The sequence below is a fragment of the Setaria viridis genome, chromosome 2 (genome assembly GCF_005286985.2).
Source record: "Setaria viridis chromosome 2, Setaria_viridis_v4.0, whole genome shotgun sequence".
Taxonomy (NCBI): domain Eukaryota; kingdom Viridiplantae; phylum Streptophyta; class Magnoliopsida; order Poales; family Poaceae; genus Setaria; species Setaria viridis.
The window spans coordinates 43,135,361-43,154,292 of record NC_048264.2 but is presented as its reverse complement, the minus strand read 5'-3'; the positions used below and the strand labels follow the sequence as shown (position 1 = coordinate 43,154,292).

The 18,932-nt window shown below is 43.0% G+C and overlaps 1 protein-coding gene across 3 annotated transcripts; it reads left to right on the top strand.

Annotated features, from left to right (window-relative positions):
• Nucleotides 1-5,116: 5,116 nt before the first annotated feature.
• On the top strand, nucleotides 5,117-18,865 carry LOC117844569 (phospholipid-transporting ATPase 2). 3 transcript variants are annotated; one of them, XM_034725277.2, is made up of 25 exons: nucleotides 5,117-5,367; nucleotides 5,814-6,007; nucleotides 7,556-7,769; nucleotides 8,212-8,328; nucleotides 9,067-9,159; nucleotides 9,298-9,472; nucleotides 10,344-10,510; nucleotides 11,132-11,236; nucleotides 11,785-11,882; nucleotides 11,976-12,118; nucleotides 12,458-12,554; nucleotides 12,652-12,761; nucleotides 12,843-13,007; nucleotides 13,246-13,400; nucleotides 13,473-13,553; nucleotides 13,646-13,766; nucleotides 14,260-14,366; nucleotides 15,027-15,158; nucleotides 15,501-15,654; nucleotides 16,819-16,936; nucleotides 17,031-17,204; nucleotides 17,340-17,391; nucleotides 17,922-18,049; nucleotides 18,144-18,294; nucleotides 18,376-18,865. In XM_034725277.2, the coding sequence occupies exons 2-25, from the start codon at nucleotides 5,886-5,888 to the stop codon at nucleotides 18,706-18,708; spliced, it is 3,312 nt and encodes a 1,103-aa protein (XP_034581168.1). In that variant the 5' UTR covers nucleotides 5,117-5,367; nucleotides 5,814-5,885; the 3' UTR covers nucleotides 18,709-18,865. The 3 variants fall into 3 exon arrangements, 2 of the variants coding, with proteins under 2 accessions (XP_034581168.1, XP_034581173.1); XR_011897405.1 differs by lacking the exons at nucleotides 17,340-17,391; nucleotides 18,376-18,865 and having other exon boundaries at nucleotides 18,144-18,285; XM_034725282.2 differs by lacking the exons at nucleotides 5,117-5,367; nucleotides 5,814-6,007; nucleotides 7,556-7,769; nucleotides 8,212-8,328; nucleotides 9,067-9,159 and having other exon boundaries at nucleotides 9,400-9,540.
• The last annotated feature ends 67 nt before the right edge of the window (nucleotides 18,866-18,932 follow it).

Genomic DNA, 18,932 nt, shown 5'->3' with positions numbered 1-18,932 from the left:
GTGGCCGTTCCAATACTTCCATGAAAAAGGACGACGAGAAGTTGCTAGCATATATCTAAACATGTGCAAGGCCGCCCCAACAATCCTGGGACGCGGGCATGGCCTGAAATGACCGTTCGAGAACGACGCCAACCTTGGAGGATTTGGCAGGCATCCAGCGCCTTGGCGCCGGAGAAAAATTATTCCCCTTCCCGTCGCATGCGTCGCCTTCAACATCGACGCGATGGAAATCATGCCACATCTCCTGCTCATCCCTCCATCCACGCAGCGTGCAGCCTGCAGCGCCCGGTCGTCGACCGGTGCCCGAATACGCCCAGGCACGAGGCGGCAGGCGTCCGCGAAAGGCCAGGCCGGCTAAAGAAAGAAGAGGCCGGCGGCAAAAAGCTGGGCGGCCTGGAGCGCAGCGTGCACGCGGTGCTGGCCAGTGGCCACCACCACGGGCACCAGCAGCAGCGCACCAGGCCATCATCACCACCACCACAGCCCAGCACAGCCGCTCCCGGCCGTCTCCGCACGCGTATTTCATTCCCCACCTCCTTTTGAGGATTTCGGAGAAAGTTCGCAGATTCATACAGTTCTTCATTTTATAAACAAGCTAGCTCGCATCACCGGTGCAAATTGCAGTTTTTCTAAAGGAAGATCTCGGCCCGTCTCGCTGCTTTTGGAAGGCCGAAAAGGCGCGCTTGTCTGCAGCGCCGTTGGGCACGCTCACGCTGCCGGCCGGCCGGCCGGCTGGCCGGCCTCTCGATCGGCCGCGTTGCTTTGCTAGCGCCTGCTCCTAGCCGTCCGCGCGTTCACGTTCGCTGTCTCCTTCGCCCCGGTGCTGCCGCGCGCGCAGGCCGCTCTGCAGCCGCAGCTGTTGCGGCTGCTGCGCGCCCCTATCGCTATCTCCCACCGCTTTACCTAATTTCCATCGGCTTGTGCAGTGACCGGATGGGCCCCGCGGAGGGCTCCATCTGCGCGGTTAGGTAGGTCAGGTGTGCACTGACTCTGACTGGGGTGGTGAGTGTGTGTGACAGTGTGAGTGTCTGATGAGTGAGTTGAGTGAGGCTAGCTGCTGTCGACTGAGACCGGGCGCTGTGCGTTGGAGCCTTGGAGGCTCGGGGCGCTGTAGCTGGGCGGGCAGGCCGGCAGCGCGCTATGATGGTTTCGGTTCATGAGGGGCTTTGAAAGGGAGAGCAGTTAGGCCGGACTGTTGGACTGACCGTGCCCGTGCCTGTTCTCTCCCCTGAGCTGAAAGAGAGAGAGAGAGACGTAAATTGACCTGAAAAGACTCTGGATGCCATGGATTCGCTGCAAAAAGGGGTAATCCGTATCTGGAGCGAGAGGGGTAATCCGTATCGGTATCAGACTCAGGTCCAGCCAGCCATTGGCTCTCTCTTGCAGGAAATAACTACCGATGTCTCCCACTCCACTCCCATAAACGCGCATTCTTCCAGATATACATGCGGTGTGCCAGGTTCTTGTTTGACGGCCGCCTGGCCTGTCAGTCATTAGCTAACTGGCGGTAAGCTGGCTGAATGCTGACGTGGAGGAGAGAGAAGAGGTGAGAGAGGAGAAGCGGGCTATAAGCTTACAGCCGACTTGGGCACAAGAATCAAGAAACTTTATGAGAATGACTTGTGGACCATGTATTAATGGTGAAGAGCTAACCACTGTACGAGTGGGTTAGGAAAAGGCTGAGAGAAACCTTGCAGCCCGCTTGCTAGCTGCGTTATTAAACTTGCTCTTAGATAGTGAAAACACCTCGGCACTTGTATGCTACAAAACACCAGATACTAATCGGACATGAGCAGATTTCATGTCCTAGTCCTAGCTTAGCTGGTTCTAATCCTGAACACGTCGTAATCTCTATGCCAGAGTCGTCTGCAGTTTTTGTCGGCCTGTCTGTCCGGCCGGCCTAGCGTACATAGAGCGGTCGTATCATACCGAACTACCACAAGATGACGCACAACGATCATGCCCGCTCTTGTCTTCTTTCCCCGTTTGGGGCTTTGGGCTGAACAAGGATCTGATCGCAAGAAGTTGCGTAGCCGTCAGCAACGAAGGGGTGGTTTTGTGCACAGCTCCGATCCGCACCGCGAAAATCTTCGATGGTGTCTGATTCCGATCCGTATTCAGATTATGGGGTCGACATGGGGTGCTATACTGTCGTAGATCGATCATGAGGCCGCAGACGCGACAAACTTCTCATACTCTGTACGCTTCCGTAGCGTACGTAACGTACCCATACATACATGGGCTACGCCGTGCCGGCCGTGCGAGTGGAATTTCGCCTGATTTTTATACATGGTTTGCACCCGGTATGGCGTGACTATCCCACTGCACATGGCATATGGATTTATATCCTGATTTTATATTGTGCACGCATATAATGTATATCCTGACACCCAGCAAACAGAATTTTCCGTGCAATCATTACGCTTCGAGCTTCCACGTCCATTTTGGATTGGCAGAAAAGCGTCCATGCCACGATCGAGACAAGACCATCACGGAAATAAAAAAAAGATAGCACTGAAAAGGGACAGAAAGGGTTAGTGGCAAGTATTCCAGTGTCACAACTGTTCCAGCAACAGTTCTCTTATCTGGAAAATCCTCTGCTCCGGTGTCCGGTCCGGTGCATGCAACCCTCCCTCGCGTTCGGCTACCACACCTGATCTGATCATGGAGCGAAACGCCAATCAACACGCACAGTTCAGACTCACGCTAGCCAAATGCAGCTCGCTAAACTAAGCCGGCTTTGCGACCCCAATCATGGCGAGGATCTCACGAGCGGATCCTTCACCCGTCCAGAAACGGAACGCTTTCCCTGCGGTCCACGCGCCGCCGCCGATCGATGCCGAGCCCCGCCAGCTTTGCCCAATGCCCATGCCCATGCACGCCGGGAGCCTTTTATTTTGAACGGCGCCGAGGCGTAGCGCGGCCAAAGTACGGCGACACCATCATCGCCGCGCGTTTGTCCCGGCGCCCGAAGCGATCACGCACCCACGCGGCCACGCCCAGCCCAGCGCGCCTTTGCCCCCGGTTTTGTCCCGTCTCCTCCCGTCCCCCGAGGTTAAACGACACCATCCGGCCCCCGCTTTCCCCCTCCCCCCGGCCGGAGACCCGCGGCCGTGCGGGCAAAAGTGCCACGTACATGATGGCGTGGTGCCCCGGCCGTCGACGTCTCGACGAACCGCCTTTTTTTGCCGGCGCCACGAGCAAAGGTTGATTACCGTGTACTAATCAGCAGCCCTACTAGGATGATGACTGGATAAAGATCGCCTGTCCTTGCGAAATGGGACAGCATCCGCTCCATTTTCTGCTGCCTGGTGGTGGTACATCTTTCCCGTCGCGCCCTGGCCCAAGATCTAGAAGATGGGCCATGCCTGTCAAGCTTGCCACGCCACACACTCGCAGTGAGCCAGTGAGTGAGTGAGATCCAGCTCGACGCTGCGTGTTGATGGCCTGATGCTACAAGCACCCTGACCTGACCGGACCGGACCATGCCCCCGCTTCGGCGCCCCACCCTGCCGCCCATGACGCGAGCGCGGCAATTGGTCGCTTCGTCCCATCGCCGGATCATACATGCCCGCCCTGCTCCGCCCCTATTATTCTCGAGATAGATGTCACTGTTGCGAGCGACGTCGCCCATTTTCCTTCCGATTTGCCGGGCGACGCGTCAGCCGTCATGGCTGGTACAAGTGCAGAGTATGTACTCCTAGAAAGCGACAATTTTTCCTGGCTACTACTGTAGTTACTCCAAAAAAAAAACCTGGACCTGGGTACTAATAAGGCCCTGATTAGGGTGCCAGGAAATCATTTCGATGTTTGCAGGGACGAATTTGTTTCAGCGAAATCATTGTGTTGAAGCGGTCCCTAAAAGATGACATATAGCGTAGGGTCACCGATCGTGCTGCATTATCGTCTGATCTGATCCCAAACGATCAGCGATCCACGTGCTTGCAGTTTTGCGACTGGAATTTCGTTCCCACCGTACCACGAGTGACGCATCCACGAAGACCCACTAATCATCAGTTCATCACCGACCCAAACAACACTCTTTTTTAGGGATTATGCCCAAGCCCAAGCAACAACATTATGGAGAGCAGAAAGGAAAACATTGGATTCAGCTGCTTTTCCACTATATGTTGATCCATCCATTCATGGGCATCCCACCTGCAGGACGAGTTTTATATGTAGTACGCAATTATGTGCATCCCCATCGTAGGCAGACAAGATCCGGGAACAGTGAGCTAGAAAAGGAAAGAAGAGGAGCAAAAAGAATGCTACTAGACCATACGATTTCCATTTGCAGCTCGTTTGTGTCTACGGATAACCAAACAAAATACAGGTCTTGGTGCCATGGGAACGCCTCCATATGGCCGGTGACTGGTGTGCCATGCTCGAGATACCCATCCGGTGATCTCTGAGTATACCTGCACTGCACTGCAACGAAAATTCGGTTTCAGCAGCCGCCTACATACCAGTCCATCCGTTCCGACAACAGGGTTTCAGTTCATGAGCAAGGGTGCTTCACTTTCAGCGTGCTGTCTGTAAGTTGTCACGCATCAAGACTCAAGAGTGGAGTACATGTATTACCTGGAAAAGTAGGACGGCTTCCTACTCCTACGGCGGCGAGTCGGCAACAGCTGCATGGAAAGAACCGTCAGCTGCAGGGCGCGAGACAGATGGAGCTGCTTGCAGAACTTTCTCCATTGGCTTCATTTGCTTGGCCAGAAACCTTGTCCGTTCCCATGTCCTAACACTCGCCAGTAACTTCATTTGAACAAAGAAAAGAATCCTTTGGCAGATATCTAACATATGCAGTGCACGTTATCTGAAACTGTTCCCTGCATGTCTGTCTCTGAAACGCTGGTCATGTAAAACAACAGAGGAAAACTGCGCTGGCGAATGTGTGTGTTTTGAGGAAAAGGAATGCGCGCGTGTGGTCGCGTTTTTTCAGTCCGCAGCTCATGATCTTACGGCCCATCTAAGCTGTTTTGCCGTGGATCGGCTTGGGCTTATCATCCGATAATTGGGCTGGCTTTGGATCTTTGGAATTGGACGCTCGCGAATGGGCTGGTGCTGCTAGCGGGTCGAGGTTTAGAGAGTTCAACCTGCAAACGGGTTTAGCAAACGGTTTTGACCCGCCGGGAGGACCGAGCATTTCTGTCGATCTTTCTCGCCGTGAGCCGGTGACCTGACTCACCGCCGCGGGAATCGCCGGCGCCTTCTCTTCTCTGCACCTGCCGACGGCTGGATCCGAAAGGGGATCATCTTCCGCGAGCTCGCGTCCTCCTCCAGCCCACCTCCGCCACTCACCGCCTCTGTAGGCCGAAAGGCTGGAAATCTGCAGAAAATCGCCCGCCAATTCACATCCGACAGGTACGCCCCGCCAATTCCCTTCCCTTCCCTTCCTGCGGTGCGAAATCGAACCCCAAAACCCTGATGTATGCTATTTATATTTGGATCTGACCATTTATCTTCTAAACTTCGATTTTTTTTTCAAGCTATTATCGGGTGTACATGTGTACACCCATGTCCTAAACTGGGTCCGCCCCTGCCCCAAACTCAAATATATAGTTCAAAAGGCATTGCCATATCAGATTTTGTAATACTTTTGGGTGTGTTATAGTTCTTAGTACTATCAGTTTTATAGAACTGAAGGAATTACAAATTAATTATATGGCATTGCATAGTTGAAGTTTCATCAACATTTTTTTTTCCGCGTATATTTCATCTACAGTTGATAGCCTACATGTATTAATGTTGATTCACATATGGCTCCCATTTAGCTGCCATTTCTTTTGCTGACATATATTTCTACGCAGGCTTTTGCTCAGCTGATCTCATCTGGACAATCAACCTGAAGAGATTACCATAGCGTGCATGGTTTTTTGGGAATGAAGCGTTTTGTCTACATAAATGACGAGTCTTACCAGAATGACTACTGTGATAATCGGATTTCTAATACAAAGTACACCTTATGGAACTTCTTGCCGAAAAACCTGTGGGAACAATTCAGGTTTGTGACTAGTTGTATTTATTCATTTTTTTGAATTAAAGTATGTTGGTACAGTATTGCACATGGAGTAGCCCTAGTGACAAAGAACTGTGATAATCCACTTGTCCTCATGTCTTAGTTGCCTCTTCAGAGTACAGCATTCAATCGATAGAACTCTGGTGGTGTGTATCGATATCATTTATTCAACTGAAATAATGGCATTGCCTGTTTTGGTTGTTGTGTATTTCAGATGTGTTTGCTTCTGCTTATTGGTGTGTGCTCGGATAATTTTCTTTAGTTTATAAATATTGAGCTGGAAGACTCTGAGCTGGAAAGTCTTCAACCCCTGTTATATCTGTTTGTGCACATAAGTTTAGGTGTTTTTCATATATGTATGGATGCTCAGCAGTGATACTCGAGCTCATTTTTCTTTTACCTGCTTGACACACTGGGATGCACATGTAACCCTCTTCTGCTAGTACTGCTGTCTCCTAGCTGGGAAACAGAGAAAGACAAAGTGAGGGGAAGTGGGTGGCAGACTTGGGAGGTCTGAGTGATGGAGAGGAACTGCCAGTTTTTTACAGCTTGTTACAAGTGTAGCTGATATAAATGCAGTCCTTTTGTTAGACCCTTTGTTACTACTGCGTGCAGTAGGTTTTTGACCGTGAATCAGTGATGGATGAATGGAATAAGGTTTGGGATCTTCTTTAGCTGTGTCACTTCAGTATTCTACTTAGATTTTAGTGGATGCTATCTTACAATTAGAAAATAGTATATATGAAGAAACTTTGCAAATCCTGTTTTTCTGATTGTGCCAAATTACTCACTCCAATCCATGTTTGATTGGAATACCTGAGTTTGTGTCAGGAACACTGCTGATACTTAGTGCTGTTACAATGCTTCTCTCCTGCTGAATTTTGATTAAAGGATAAGAGCATCTCCAACAGACTATCCATTTCTGGCTCTCCATTTTACTCTCTATCCAAGTTGGCAAAAAGATTCCTCTCCATATTGAGTTTCTCATTCCAACAGACTATCCATTTCCCACTGTCCAAATCCCAACCGCTAGGTTCCTCTCTAAAAATATACACTCTCCATCCACTCCAACAGCCTCTCCATTTTGCGCGTGGGACCCACACTTTGGTAAGGCAAATTGACTTGCCAAAGGCTTGCCAAGTTTGGCAAGTGTGAGGGGAAGTTTGGCAAGTCGGATGGGATGGAGAGTTAGATAGCAACTCTGTTGGATCACGATTTTCTTACCGACTTGCCAAATTTTAGCTTGGCAAGTTGTATAGCAACTCTCTTGGAGTTGCTCTTACATCCGTTACATGTTTCCATGTAAAAGGATGCTCCGTGCTGTCACATTGCATCATTTTAGTTGGCATGTCATGGTTTGATCCCCCACCCTAAACCCTCACTAGTTTTCACTACGGAGCAATTGGTACAGATATAAATTGTGTTCCTTTGACAGAAAAACCACATGATTTGAGCATGTTAGACCTTGGTGTAATTTCGTAAGTTAATTGGTAAGAATAGTTGAGTTACTTCTTGTTTGTTTTGGTGTTTCAGGCGCTTCATGAATCAATATTTCTTATTGATAGCCTGTCTGCAACTATGGTCACTTATCACTCCTGTAAATCCAGCAAGCACTTGGGGCCCACTTATAATTATCTTTGCAGTTTCCGCAACCAAAGAGGCATGGGATGATTACAACAGGTATATTTCAGACAAACAAGCGAATGAAAAAGAAGTGTGGATTGTTAAGAATGGTGCCCGGAAACATGTATGTTCCTATGTCATCTTCTATCATTTTGCAATGTGCATCTTTGGTCTTTCAGATATGCCCTTAAGCATTGAATTTGAAATGATAAGAGAAAAATCAGAAGTGTGTCTATATCTGCAAAGAAAATGCAAAATATATATCCATATAACCTTCTTGTATCAGGCTTGCTACTTTGCATTGCTACATCTGGGAATATCGCTATATGCATTTATTGCTACATCATGTAACTACTTTGCTACGATGGCCAATAATCCATTTGAGGCATTATTGCTATTACGATAATTATTGTGAAAGTTTGGTTCAGTTAGATGTGTGCCTTTTACTTCTAAAGACACTATTGAAGTCTAATAATTTTCACTGTACTTTCAGTATATACCTTTTCTTTTCACAGTTGTGAGAACTTTGAACTTGAGAATATGACTCTCTAGTTTCTGCAACATAGATTCAAGCCCAAGATATCCGTGTTGGTAACATAGTTTGGATTCGAGAGAATGAAGAAGTACCATGTGATCTTGTTTTGTTGGGAACATCTGAACCACAAGGCCTCTGTCATGTTGAGGTAAATAAATGCAGTACCCCCACCACACCTTCTGTTTTATGTTGTATATGCATGGTTGGCTAAGGTGATAACTTTGCTGTATTGGCCATGTGGCTGAACGTTTAACTGTATTTAACTCGCTGGCAAATTGAACACATGGATTATTTATTTTAGTGATCCCATCGTGTTTTCATAAACAATTCATTGAAGTCTCCATATCAGTAATACATTGTGGTTGGACTCCGTTAGCTTGACTGTTGTTATAGAGGGGTGTTTCAAGATATTGCCCTTATATTCAACATGAGTAGTTTTGTAGTTTACTTAGTTTTGTTAGATAAGAAACTAATGTTCTTTTGCAAGTGCAGCTACTGAACTTATAAAACTCCACATCTAGCATTAAAGAGAGATCCTAGCTAACTTTGTAACCTACCTATAGATAGAACAGTTTAATACTACTTTTGATTTAAGTTTCCAACAAAGATTTCCTCTTCATTTTCAGGCCAAATGCTGGTACAATAAAACTGCATGTTTTTTTAAGTTTAATTTTTATTTTTTTTCAAATTCATAACCTAACTAATGAGACATTATTCCCAAAATAATTGTTGTTGGCAAAGAGGTTTTATTATTAAACTAGACATACCTTGAGTCTTTTTCTCCTTACATGGGGGCACACTTTTTGAGTTTATTGTTGTAGAGTTAGTGCTTTACAGATTGAATATGTATTGTCCTCCCGTTCTTGAATTCTAATTATGTTTGTAGACAGCTGCTCTTGATGGGGAAACTGATTTGAAGACAAGAGTAAGTCCACCACCGTGTGTAGGGCTGGAGTTTGAACAGTTGCACAAAATAAAGGTTAGATAATTTACTATCTTTTTTTTTTACAGTTCTGCTTTCATTTAACTTTTTTCTTGAGCAAAAAAAACCGGGGAAACCCCCACTGTGGTATGCTTTCATCTAACTTCTCATTACCTTTATGACTTAACTAAACAGGGTGTGATCGAGTGCCCGATACCAGATAAAGACATACGAAGATTTGATGCAAACATCCGCCTGTTTCCTCCATTTATTGATAATGACATTTGTCCATTGACTATTAATAACACATTGCTACAGTCATGCTACTTGAGAAATACAGAATGGGCTTGTGGAGTAGCAGTTTATACTGGTATTTTTTTTCACACAGTATTAGGATCTTCTGTTTAATTTCATGTAACAACAAGACTAATACAAAAGGTGAGAAATGGGTTCATCCCACAAAAATCATGGAATGACCACTTTTCAGGAATGATAGTGAAATGTTCTATTACCAATGCAAACTAGGCTGTTGTTGACATTGTTGACTAAGTTGACAACCTGGATTTGGATAACATTGCATTTTAGAATTATTGTGGATGGGCGCTTTATCAGTGTCCAGTTCTTCATCAGTGGATGCAAACATTACGTTTTACCTTAGATGCAGAAGCGCAATAACCTGCGAGCTCAACATGTTTGAGAGGGCTGCATTTGTATAGAGCTACAGATTTTGTCTTAACTCATGAAGAATTTCATAATGCATAAGGCCCTCCAAATCTTATTATTTGTTATTGTTCAGTTTTGCCTCTTCACTTCTAGAACTGTCCGATTAGACCATTTCCACAGATATATCTAATTATCTACAAGGTCGGTATTGATTTGAGACAGTGAGGCTTATGCTTATTCAACAAATCTGAACTTAAAGGGCTTCATTTCACATGATGAAAAGTCAAGGGGCCGAACTCAATGATATTGTATTTTAGTGCCTTGATTGCACAAATCGAAATAGTTTGAGATCTGGATAAAAATATGCTCTTTAGCCTTACAACAATAAAGTTGAAGTCTTTCTGTTCACATATCTCTTATCTAGTTTCAATGGTGTCATGGTAATTTACAGAATAAAAAAGCAAAAATTGTTTTCAGTCTTGTCCTTTCTACATATGAATCAGATTTTGATACATGGATTTATTTTAAACTTCAACTTTACCAGAATACTGTTTTTTAATGTAATATCTGCTTTCCAGGCAATGAAACTAAGTTGGGAATGAGTAGGGGTGTCCCAGAACCCAAGCTAACTGCTATGGATGCAATGATCGATAAGCTTACTGGTGCCATATTCTTATTTCAACTTACAGTCGTTGTTGTTCTTGGGGCCGCAGGCAATGTTTGGAAGGATGCAGAAGCTCGCAAGGTAGTTTTGCTTTAAATTAATTCACCATATCCTACATATTAGCTCCACTGTTACTAGTGCTCTGGGTACTTGCAAAGATATAGTATCTTGCAAGATGTAAATGTCTTGTCACAAAGGACCAGTGAAATTATCTGTCAAGTGTTTATATGCATCTCTTTTCAGAAGTTTCAATTTTTTCCATTTGGGGATTTAAGTTATAAAAAGATGGGATCACCTTGGAGGGACTAAGGAATTTTTCACAGAGAAAGAAATAAGAAAAATAAGCACCCAAATTAGAGCTGAAGGATACTTGGTGGTGGGTGTGTGCATCTGCACCTCTCACCTACTGAGCTATGGTCTACCTCCATTTCCTTGTGGCCCCAAGTAATATTTCCAACATGCTCAATGATTTACCAAGGTATATATGTGAGCCCTGAAACTTGACTATAAGGTTGGGCGATGTGGTTTCAAAACATCAAAATGCTAATCATAGAATCTGACATGTAACTTCTTTATTTTTCAGTATGCTAATCACTTGCCAAAGCCTCAAAACCTCGTTAGCTGAATTATACATGGCCACATTGTTCTTTTGGGCCATCTATATTTTGCTGATCATCTAACTTTTTTTCCTGTCTCTTGTAGCTATGGTATGTTAAGTATGATGACAACGAACCATGGTATCAGATTCTGGTTATACCTCTGCGGTTTGAACTATTGTGTTCTATTATGATTCCGATTTCAATAAAGGTATGTCTGAGTCTTTTGATTCACATGGTTTTCAGGTTTTGATATTATTCCACTTCTCATGTGATGACACAACTATTTCTCTGACAACTCATTGACATATATTTCAACCACCAATCTCTTCACAATATGGTGTTGCAGTCATGTGGTGTTTGCCATTTAATTGGTGCAAAAATTTTCTCAAAATTGCATAGTTAAGTTTGCATGACTCCATAAAAACTTATGGGCAGCAGCCTTCATATACGCATAGTACTATTTAAAATGGTTTTCACTAAGAAACTATTGAAGCCCTTGTTTGTTTTAGCATAGTTATTATGTGGACTGCATCTTCCTGTATGCTTGGAATGCTCTCCATTTTATAGTTTCCTTCTGTATGTAGCTGCGCTACATGCTTATCTTTTCTTCAGTAGGCAATGCCACAATGCTAGAAGGAAACATTGGCTGGTAGATACATTCGAATTGTACTCATACCATATGAAGCGCTTTTTCTAGTTGATACATGTGAGGGAAGCTCTCACCACTCACATGTAAACTTTTTATGTGTCTTGTAGGTTTCTTTGGACTTTGTTAAAAGTCTATACGCAAAGTTTATAGATTGGGACGAGGATATGTATGACCTGGAAAATGACACACCTGCCCATGCAGCCAAGTAAGCAACCATGCATATTTCTGTTGACAAGCAGATGGACAATTGCCCTTTTTTTTTTCTTTGCTAAATTTACCTTCTCACAATAACTTTCAGCACAGCAATTAGTGAAGACTTGGGGCAGGTCGAATATATTTTGACAGATAAAACTGGGACATTGACTGAGAACAAGATGATCTTCAGAAGGTGCTGTATTGGGGGTACCTTTTACGGGAACGAATGTGGAGATGCGCTCAAAGGTCATATTTGATCTTCAGTTAACTATTTTATTCCTGAATCTGTTGTTAATAGTTGCAGAGCTAGGATCATTTTGTGCTTTCTCATTAACTTCTCAGAACAAGATCATTGTGGGTTCTGTCACCTTTGTTGCCAGCTTCCATCTTTCAAAAGCATTAATCTTAGCCTCCTTTTAGCTTTCATTGTTCCTCTTGCATGATTTTCTTCTAAATTACCTTTCCTGTTGCCATGCTAACCACTTCCACTTTTGGTACCAAAATATACTTATAACTTATTTAAAATGTGAATTAAATACTTTTCCAAGTTCATATTTATGTTGACTAATTGGTTTTCCTGTTTAGATGTTGAACTACTGAATGCTATCGCCAATAATTCTCCTCATGCCATCAAATTTCTGACAGTCATGACACTCTGCAATACAGTAATTCCTATAAAAAGGTTAAACCTTCGTCCTTCTGACAGTTTCGCTTTCGCACTACGTCTTGTGCTCATTCTTCTTATAATTTGTCCTTGTCCTTTTTGCTACGGCTTCCAGTCCTAGCGGATCAATTTTGTATAAAGCCCAGTCCCAGGATGAGGATGCTCTTGTAAATGCAGCTGCAAATTTGCATATGGTTCTTGTCAGCAAAAATGGAAATAATGCAGGTGGGTTCTCTGGCTCCTAAATTTGGTTCTTTCCTTTTATATGTTTGTATTAGCTAAATAATTAGACATCTACTTGCGCAGAAATTCACTTCAATCGGCGAGTGATGCGATATGAGATACTCGACATTCTTGAGTTCACATCTGATCGGAAAAGAATGTCTGTCGTCGTTTTGGATTGTCAGAGTGGCAAGATTTTTCTCTTGTCCAAAGGCGCTGATGAGGCAATGCTTCCTTGTGCTTATTCTGGTAATCGCCTCAATTAGTAATAATATAATTTTCTCATTGTGCTTTATATATTTTAAAACCTATGTACTTTCTTATTTTGTGGCATAAATTTAATTCACACTTTACTTCAGAAGTAACAAATGGCTGTATGTTCTCTTTGACTGTGGGTCTTCTCAAAGCAGAACATAGCAACTTTGTGGATGCAACTCAATGAGTGAATTGTGTTTGACCTGAGGATCTCATGATAATTATTTTTCAGGGCAACAGACAAAGACGTTTGTTGATGCTGTTGACAAATATGCTCAGCTGGGGTTGCGCACACTCTGCTTGGGATGGCGTGAACTGGAATCAGAGGAATACACTGAATGGTCTCGATCATTTAAGGAGGCCAATAGTGCATTAATTGACAGGGAGGTAATTATCATATTTGCTTATTCATTCCAGATAAATTTCACAAAAAATAATTCCTCTATTTTCTTTGCTCAGTGGAAAGTTGCTGAGGTTTGTCAAAGATTAGAACATAGCCTGGAGATTCTAGGTGTCAGCGCAATAGAAGATCGCCTCCAGGTTCTGCTTTTTTATTTGCTTTCATCTCATGTAACAACACATCATTGTTCTTTTTAGCATTCAGTGGTCCTTATATTTGGATCTGTTCATAGGATGGGGTACCAGAAACTATTGAAATACTGAGGCAGTCAGGAATCAACTTCTGGATGTTAACTGGCGATAAACAAAGCACTGCCATTCAAATTGCTCTTTTGTGCAACTTGATTTCTTCAGGTATCTGTGTTTTCATAAACCAGGTATCTTTTGGTGCTCCAGTGTAGTTCCATGAACTCTTTTAACTCAGGTGCCTATTCCATATTCACTTTGTGGGGGTGTTAATATACAAAATGTGAGTTGTGGGGGCAAAGTGAAAAGGAGGAAGAGCTATCAGGAGGTTTTATATCTCTTTTCCTTTTTGAATGAGGGACTCTAGAGTTCTGAACTACTCTATTGTGTTAAAATGTTAAGCTCTTTTAAACTGAAAAAAGACAAGTAAAATATAATCATGAATAAACTTGAATGCATAGAGATAGTTTTTATTATACTAATTTGGGTACGTGGACTTTACTACTCAGAAGTGCATTCGTAGAGGGACTTAACAAAACCAGTGTCAGCTGAGTAGCTCATTAAAAGTACATCTAGAGGAGTCCCAGACTCCTAGTACAGTTTTTTCTTGAATAATGGAAATGAATTCAATACCATTTTAACTTTTATTGCTTGCCTGTAGAACCTAAAGGGCAGCTCTTGCATATCAATGGGAGAACTCGAGATGAAGTTGCTAGAAGCTTGGAAAGAGTTCTTCTTACCATGCGGATAACATCATCAGAGCCTAAGGTTCGTCAAGAGGGATTATGCGCCCACCTCCACCCTGCTTTTTACATGTCTCATTTTGGTTTATTGATTATGTGGAAAGCCAAACAGACCCTAAACTATGACCTCTGGGTCATGAAGAAGCACATCTGGTGGTGACAGTCGCCACTAAATTGCTTCATTAGCTATATTGAAAAGGGATTATCCATCTCTGCTACATCACACTGACCTGTTGACCTTGATTAGTCACAGTTACATCCAGGTGGTCTAGTAAGCTTTGGCTGGTCCTGATACCGCTTGCTTCAGCTCTTATCTATACACAGCCAAAGTTATTAGTATGGTAGGGAATCTGTGCCACCATTCCTCTCAGATCTGAACTACTCCCTGCCACCGCTACTTCCTTGTCTGCTACAAGATGTCCTGTTGGTTTCTTGTCAACCTACCTTTCTGATCTCTGATGCGGTCATTGTTAAGGCCTTGTGGGAAAAGACAGGTTTCCTGAATGAATATTTTAACCCTTATCAGATATTATGATCAAAACGAGCCATTTGTGACGGTTCAGTGGCCAGTTGGTCCATTGGCCTATATTAATATAACTGCAAATTTATACCTCTGCGGTGATATCAGAGTTCTGAAGAAAGTCTGTATCTTGACTTGCAATGATTTTGTATTTGCTTGGAACAGGAGTTAGCTTTTGTAGTGGATGGCTGGGCACTAGAGATTATTCTGACACAATATACTGAAGCTTTTACTGAACTAGCGGTTCTTTCAAAAACTGCGTTATGCTGCCGTGTTACACCATCGCAGAAAGCACAGGTGATTCTTTACCATCGGTTTTCTTTACTTTCTTAAGTCAAATATATTCATCAGCATCAGTTATTTGTATGGATAAAGTAAGTTTAAAGTACAATTATTATTTTAAACATTAAGGTAGCAACATAGAAATACGTTTTTTAATCAAACATCTGTATACATGACTGACCATATAAGGAGCTAGGGAAAGAAGAAACTAGGTAAATTGCTTTTTAATTGAACACATGTATACGCAAGGATCTGGCAAAAGCTGACATTTTAAGAGGTCTACTTGGGCCTTTGTTCTCTTCTAGTCTTTTGTGTTACTCTGTTTCTCCTTACTCACCTTAACACCCTTTTTCCCAGCTAGTGAAGCTTCTAAAATCATGTGACTATCGAACTTTGGCTATCGGTGATGGTGGAAATGATGTAAGGATGATACAACAGGCTGACATTGGCGTAGGAATTAGTGGTAGGGAAGGTCTTCAAGCTGCAAGGGCTGCTGACTATAGCATTGGCAGTAAGTACTTTACCTTTTTGAATCTTTTTTCTTCTGCTACCACTGTGCTTACGTTCACTGCATCCTATACTTATATGAGATTTACAGGTTATCATAGTTTGTGTATATTGGATACTTGTGATAGTATTGTTGTTCTTTGTCCCACGCTTTTATTGCAAAATATCTTGTTTAACTTTGGGTGGGTGGGTATCATCTCTACTTAGGTACTTCTGTGTGCACGGGCATCTTCAAGTCACTTATAACTGAATCATTCGTGTCTCTGTTAAAGTATAGGAGAGACCCGGAATAACAAATTAACTCAAAGCAAATGTTGTTGCATAGCCCAACAGTGACATCTCGGCTCTTTGGCAGACAACCGCAGTGGACTACCTCCAACCATATGGTTGGGTGGTTATTTGTGTGAATATTCTACTAGGTTTTCAGGGGGATCGAAAGTTTCTCCTGTAGATTGTAAAATTTAATATGACTGCACTAACGAGTAACCAATTGTCTATACTCAACAAATAAAAAGAAAGGAAAAAAAAAGGATCTGCCAGCCAGATTGGTGTATATATTCCTTCTAGAACAAGAGGGGAGCCTCAGGTAATTCTACCAATGACTATACAATTAGGACCGAGTTTCTTCAACTTCAAACAAACGGATACCAACGTTTCCAGATGTGTTCAGTTATTTTCTATGTTCTATATACCGTTGTTATTATAGTGATATACCGGTACGTGTCCAGTTTCTTTTGAGGCTTCACGTGTAAATTAAGCTGTGAACTCAAATATATGTCCGTTTTCTACTAAGGTTTAGTGCCTGACTGGTCTGTACACACTATGGACTTGACAAATATTGTGAATCGGATGCAGCATCTGCCAAGCTAGCATTAAAGTAGATTCAAGAGGTCCAGGGTAGAGAACAGTGCAAATTCTGCAGTCGAATGTTTAAGGTCACCGATAGCTAATAAATTTGCTGACCTGAGATTGATTTTGTATTGTTCCTTTATATTTCACATGTCTGAGAGGTCATTATAGTTGCCTAGATGTGGTTTTGTCACAAATTCCAATTCGTGAGAATTCGCATCCTGTCTGTTTCGATCTAGATTCTACGATTGTTTGATTAAACTCTGGACTAGTTAATACCTTTCTGGCAACTCTTCACACTTCTGCTTTTATTTGGCAGAGTTCAGGTTTCTGAAAAGGCTGATTCTTGTCCATGGACGATACTCTTACAATCGAACAGCATTTCTTTCGCAGTATTCTTTCTACAAGTCATTGTTAATTTGCTTTATTCAGATACTGTAAGTCATAAAACTTCAGTACTTCTACTTTTGTGTTGAACCACTATATAACGTGTACTACTTTTCTTAATGTTCTTGTATTCTGTGCATGCAGTTTTTCTTTTCTTTCAGGCATTGCTGGAACTAGTTTATTCAACTCGGTTAGTTTGATGGCTTATAATGTTTTCTACACAAGCATTCCTGTTTTAACTACGGTCCTGGACAAGGATTTATCTGAAAAGACAGTGATGCAAAACCCAGAGATATTACTTTACTGCCAAGCTGGAAGGTAAACTATACCCCTTCCATGTTTCTGTTGAAGGCCAGTATCTCTTTTGTGATTTATTACTATCTGTCAGCATCCTAGATAAATTTTATTTTGTTACAGTTTGAATTTCCTTCAGTAATTTGAATATCTTTGTAGGCTTCTCAATCCAAGTACTTTTGCTGGTTGGTTTGGTCGATCATTGTATCATGTAAGCTCTTTGTTCTTTATTACACCCACTTTGCTAATGGTCTGCAAATGGTAGCCCCTGCATTTTCACTAGAAGAGCTCAAAATGCTGCACTTAAATTACATATTGCTTGCTTAATACTGCTGAAACATCAGAATTCAACAAAACTCTAAAACAATTGACCAACAAACTGGATCAGTAAAAAACAGAGAGCAGTTGGCTCCGGATCATTGCCTTAGGCCTGGTTTCTTAGATCCAGAACCCTAGATTTAGCTCAAGAACCCTGGAGGCTGGAGCTACCGATTGGTCTAGCACTGCCTACTTGCATGGTCTTCACACTTCCATTCTAAAGTGTACGCGCACCTCATATGTTACTGGTTTTCTGACATACACTTTCCTTAAATATCTCGGCAAGACCCGTTGTGTACACATTGACCTATACATTGCAGATGACCCATCAAGACAGTAAATGTGTATTTTGAAGGAAGTTAAATCAGTATTTTGTTTTCATGCAGCTAATGTGATTGTTCTCTTTTCCGTGGTTGATTGCAGGCAATCATTATTTTCGTGATAACCATCCATGCGTACGCAAATGAGAAAAGTGAGATGGAGGAGCTGTCAATGGTTGCACTCTCAGGAAGCATTTGGCTGCAGGCATTTGTTGTGACATTAGAGATGAAGTATGAGTTAGAAAAAACTTAAATCATTGTTCTCCTAACTTAGAACTGCTAAAATTTTTGCCAGAGTTGTCCTTACCTGTCCTTTTACTTGCAGTTCCTTCACATTTGTGCAACTTCTGGCCATATGGGGGAACCTCATTGGCTTCTATGTCATCAACTTCTTTATCAGCAGTATACCAGCTTCTGGAATGTACACAATCATGTTTCGCCTCTGCGGACAACCGTCATACTGGATAACTCTGGTGGTAAGCTTCTTTAGATGTTTTTTCTTGGTTTTATAAAAGTCTGCATGCATTCGTTGTGATCATAAGATGTCATTTTTCCAGCTGATCAGTGGAGTTGGAATGGGTCCTGTATTAGCTCTGAAGTATTTCAGATACACATACAGACCTAGCGCTATCAACATTCTTCAGAAGGCCGAGCGTTCAAGGGGGCCAATGTACACCCTGGTGAGTCTGGAGTCTCAACTGAGATCAGACAAAGACAATATGATGGTATCCAGTTCCACAACGCCAGTCAAGAATAAGAGCTCTGTTTATGAGCCTTTGCTTTCTGATTCACCGATGGCATCCAGGAGATCCCTTGCGCCGTCGTCATTTGACATCTTCCAGCCGGCACATTCCAGAACATCTCACCCGAGAAATATAAAAGCCAATTAGTTTTTCCCCCCGACCGCAGTTCGCAATAGAGGTTGAGAACAATACAGCATTGAAGCCTTCGAAAACAAGGATCGTAATTCATATATAGCATTGTAAATTGTAATCCGTCCGCTAACCGACACTCCATCGACGAGATCTTTTCCGTCCGCCTGCAGAAGCGCTTGTCCCCCCTTCCTCGTATCATGCTGCCCCTCACGGATTGGCCACTGTTCTCCTGTTCCGTC

Bases quoted from the DNA above. Each gene is read 5' to 3' on its own strand.
- LOC117844569 (XM_034725277.2), top strand. From the start codon at position 5,886: ATGAAGCGTTTTGTCTACATAAATGACGAGTCTTACCAGAATGACTAC. The intron at 12,762-12,842 runs GTGGGTTCTCTG...CTACTTGCGCAG, and splicing joins CAAAAATGGAAATAATGCAG to AAATTCACTTCAATCGGCGA. The intron at 18,050-18,143 runs GTATGAGTTAGA...TTTTACTTGCAG, and splicing joins GTTGTGACATTAGAGATGAA to TTCCTTCACATTTGTGCAAC.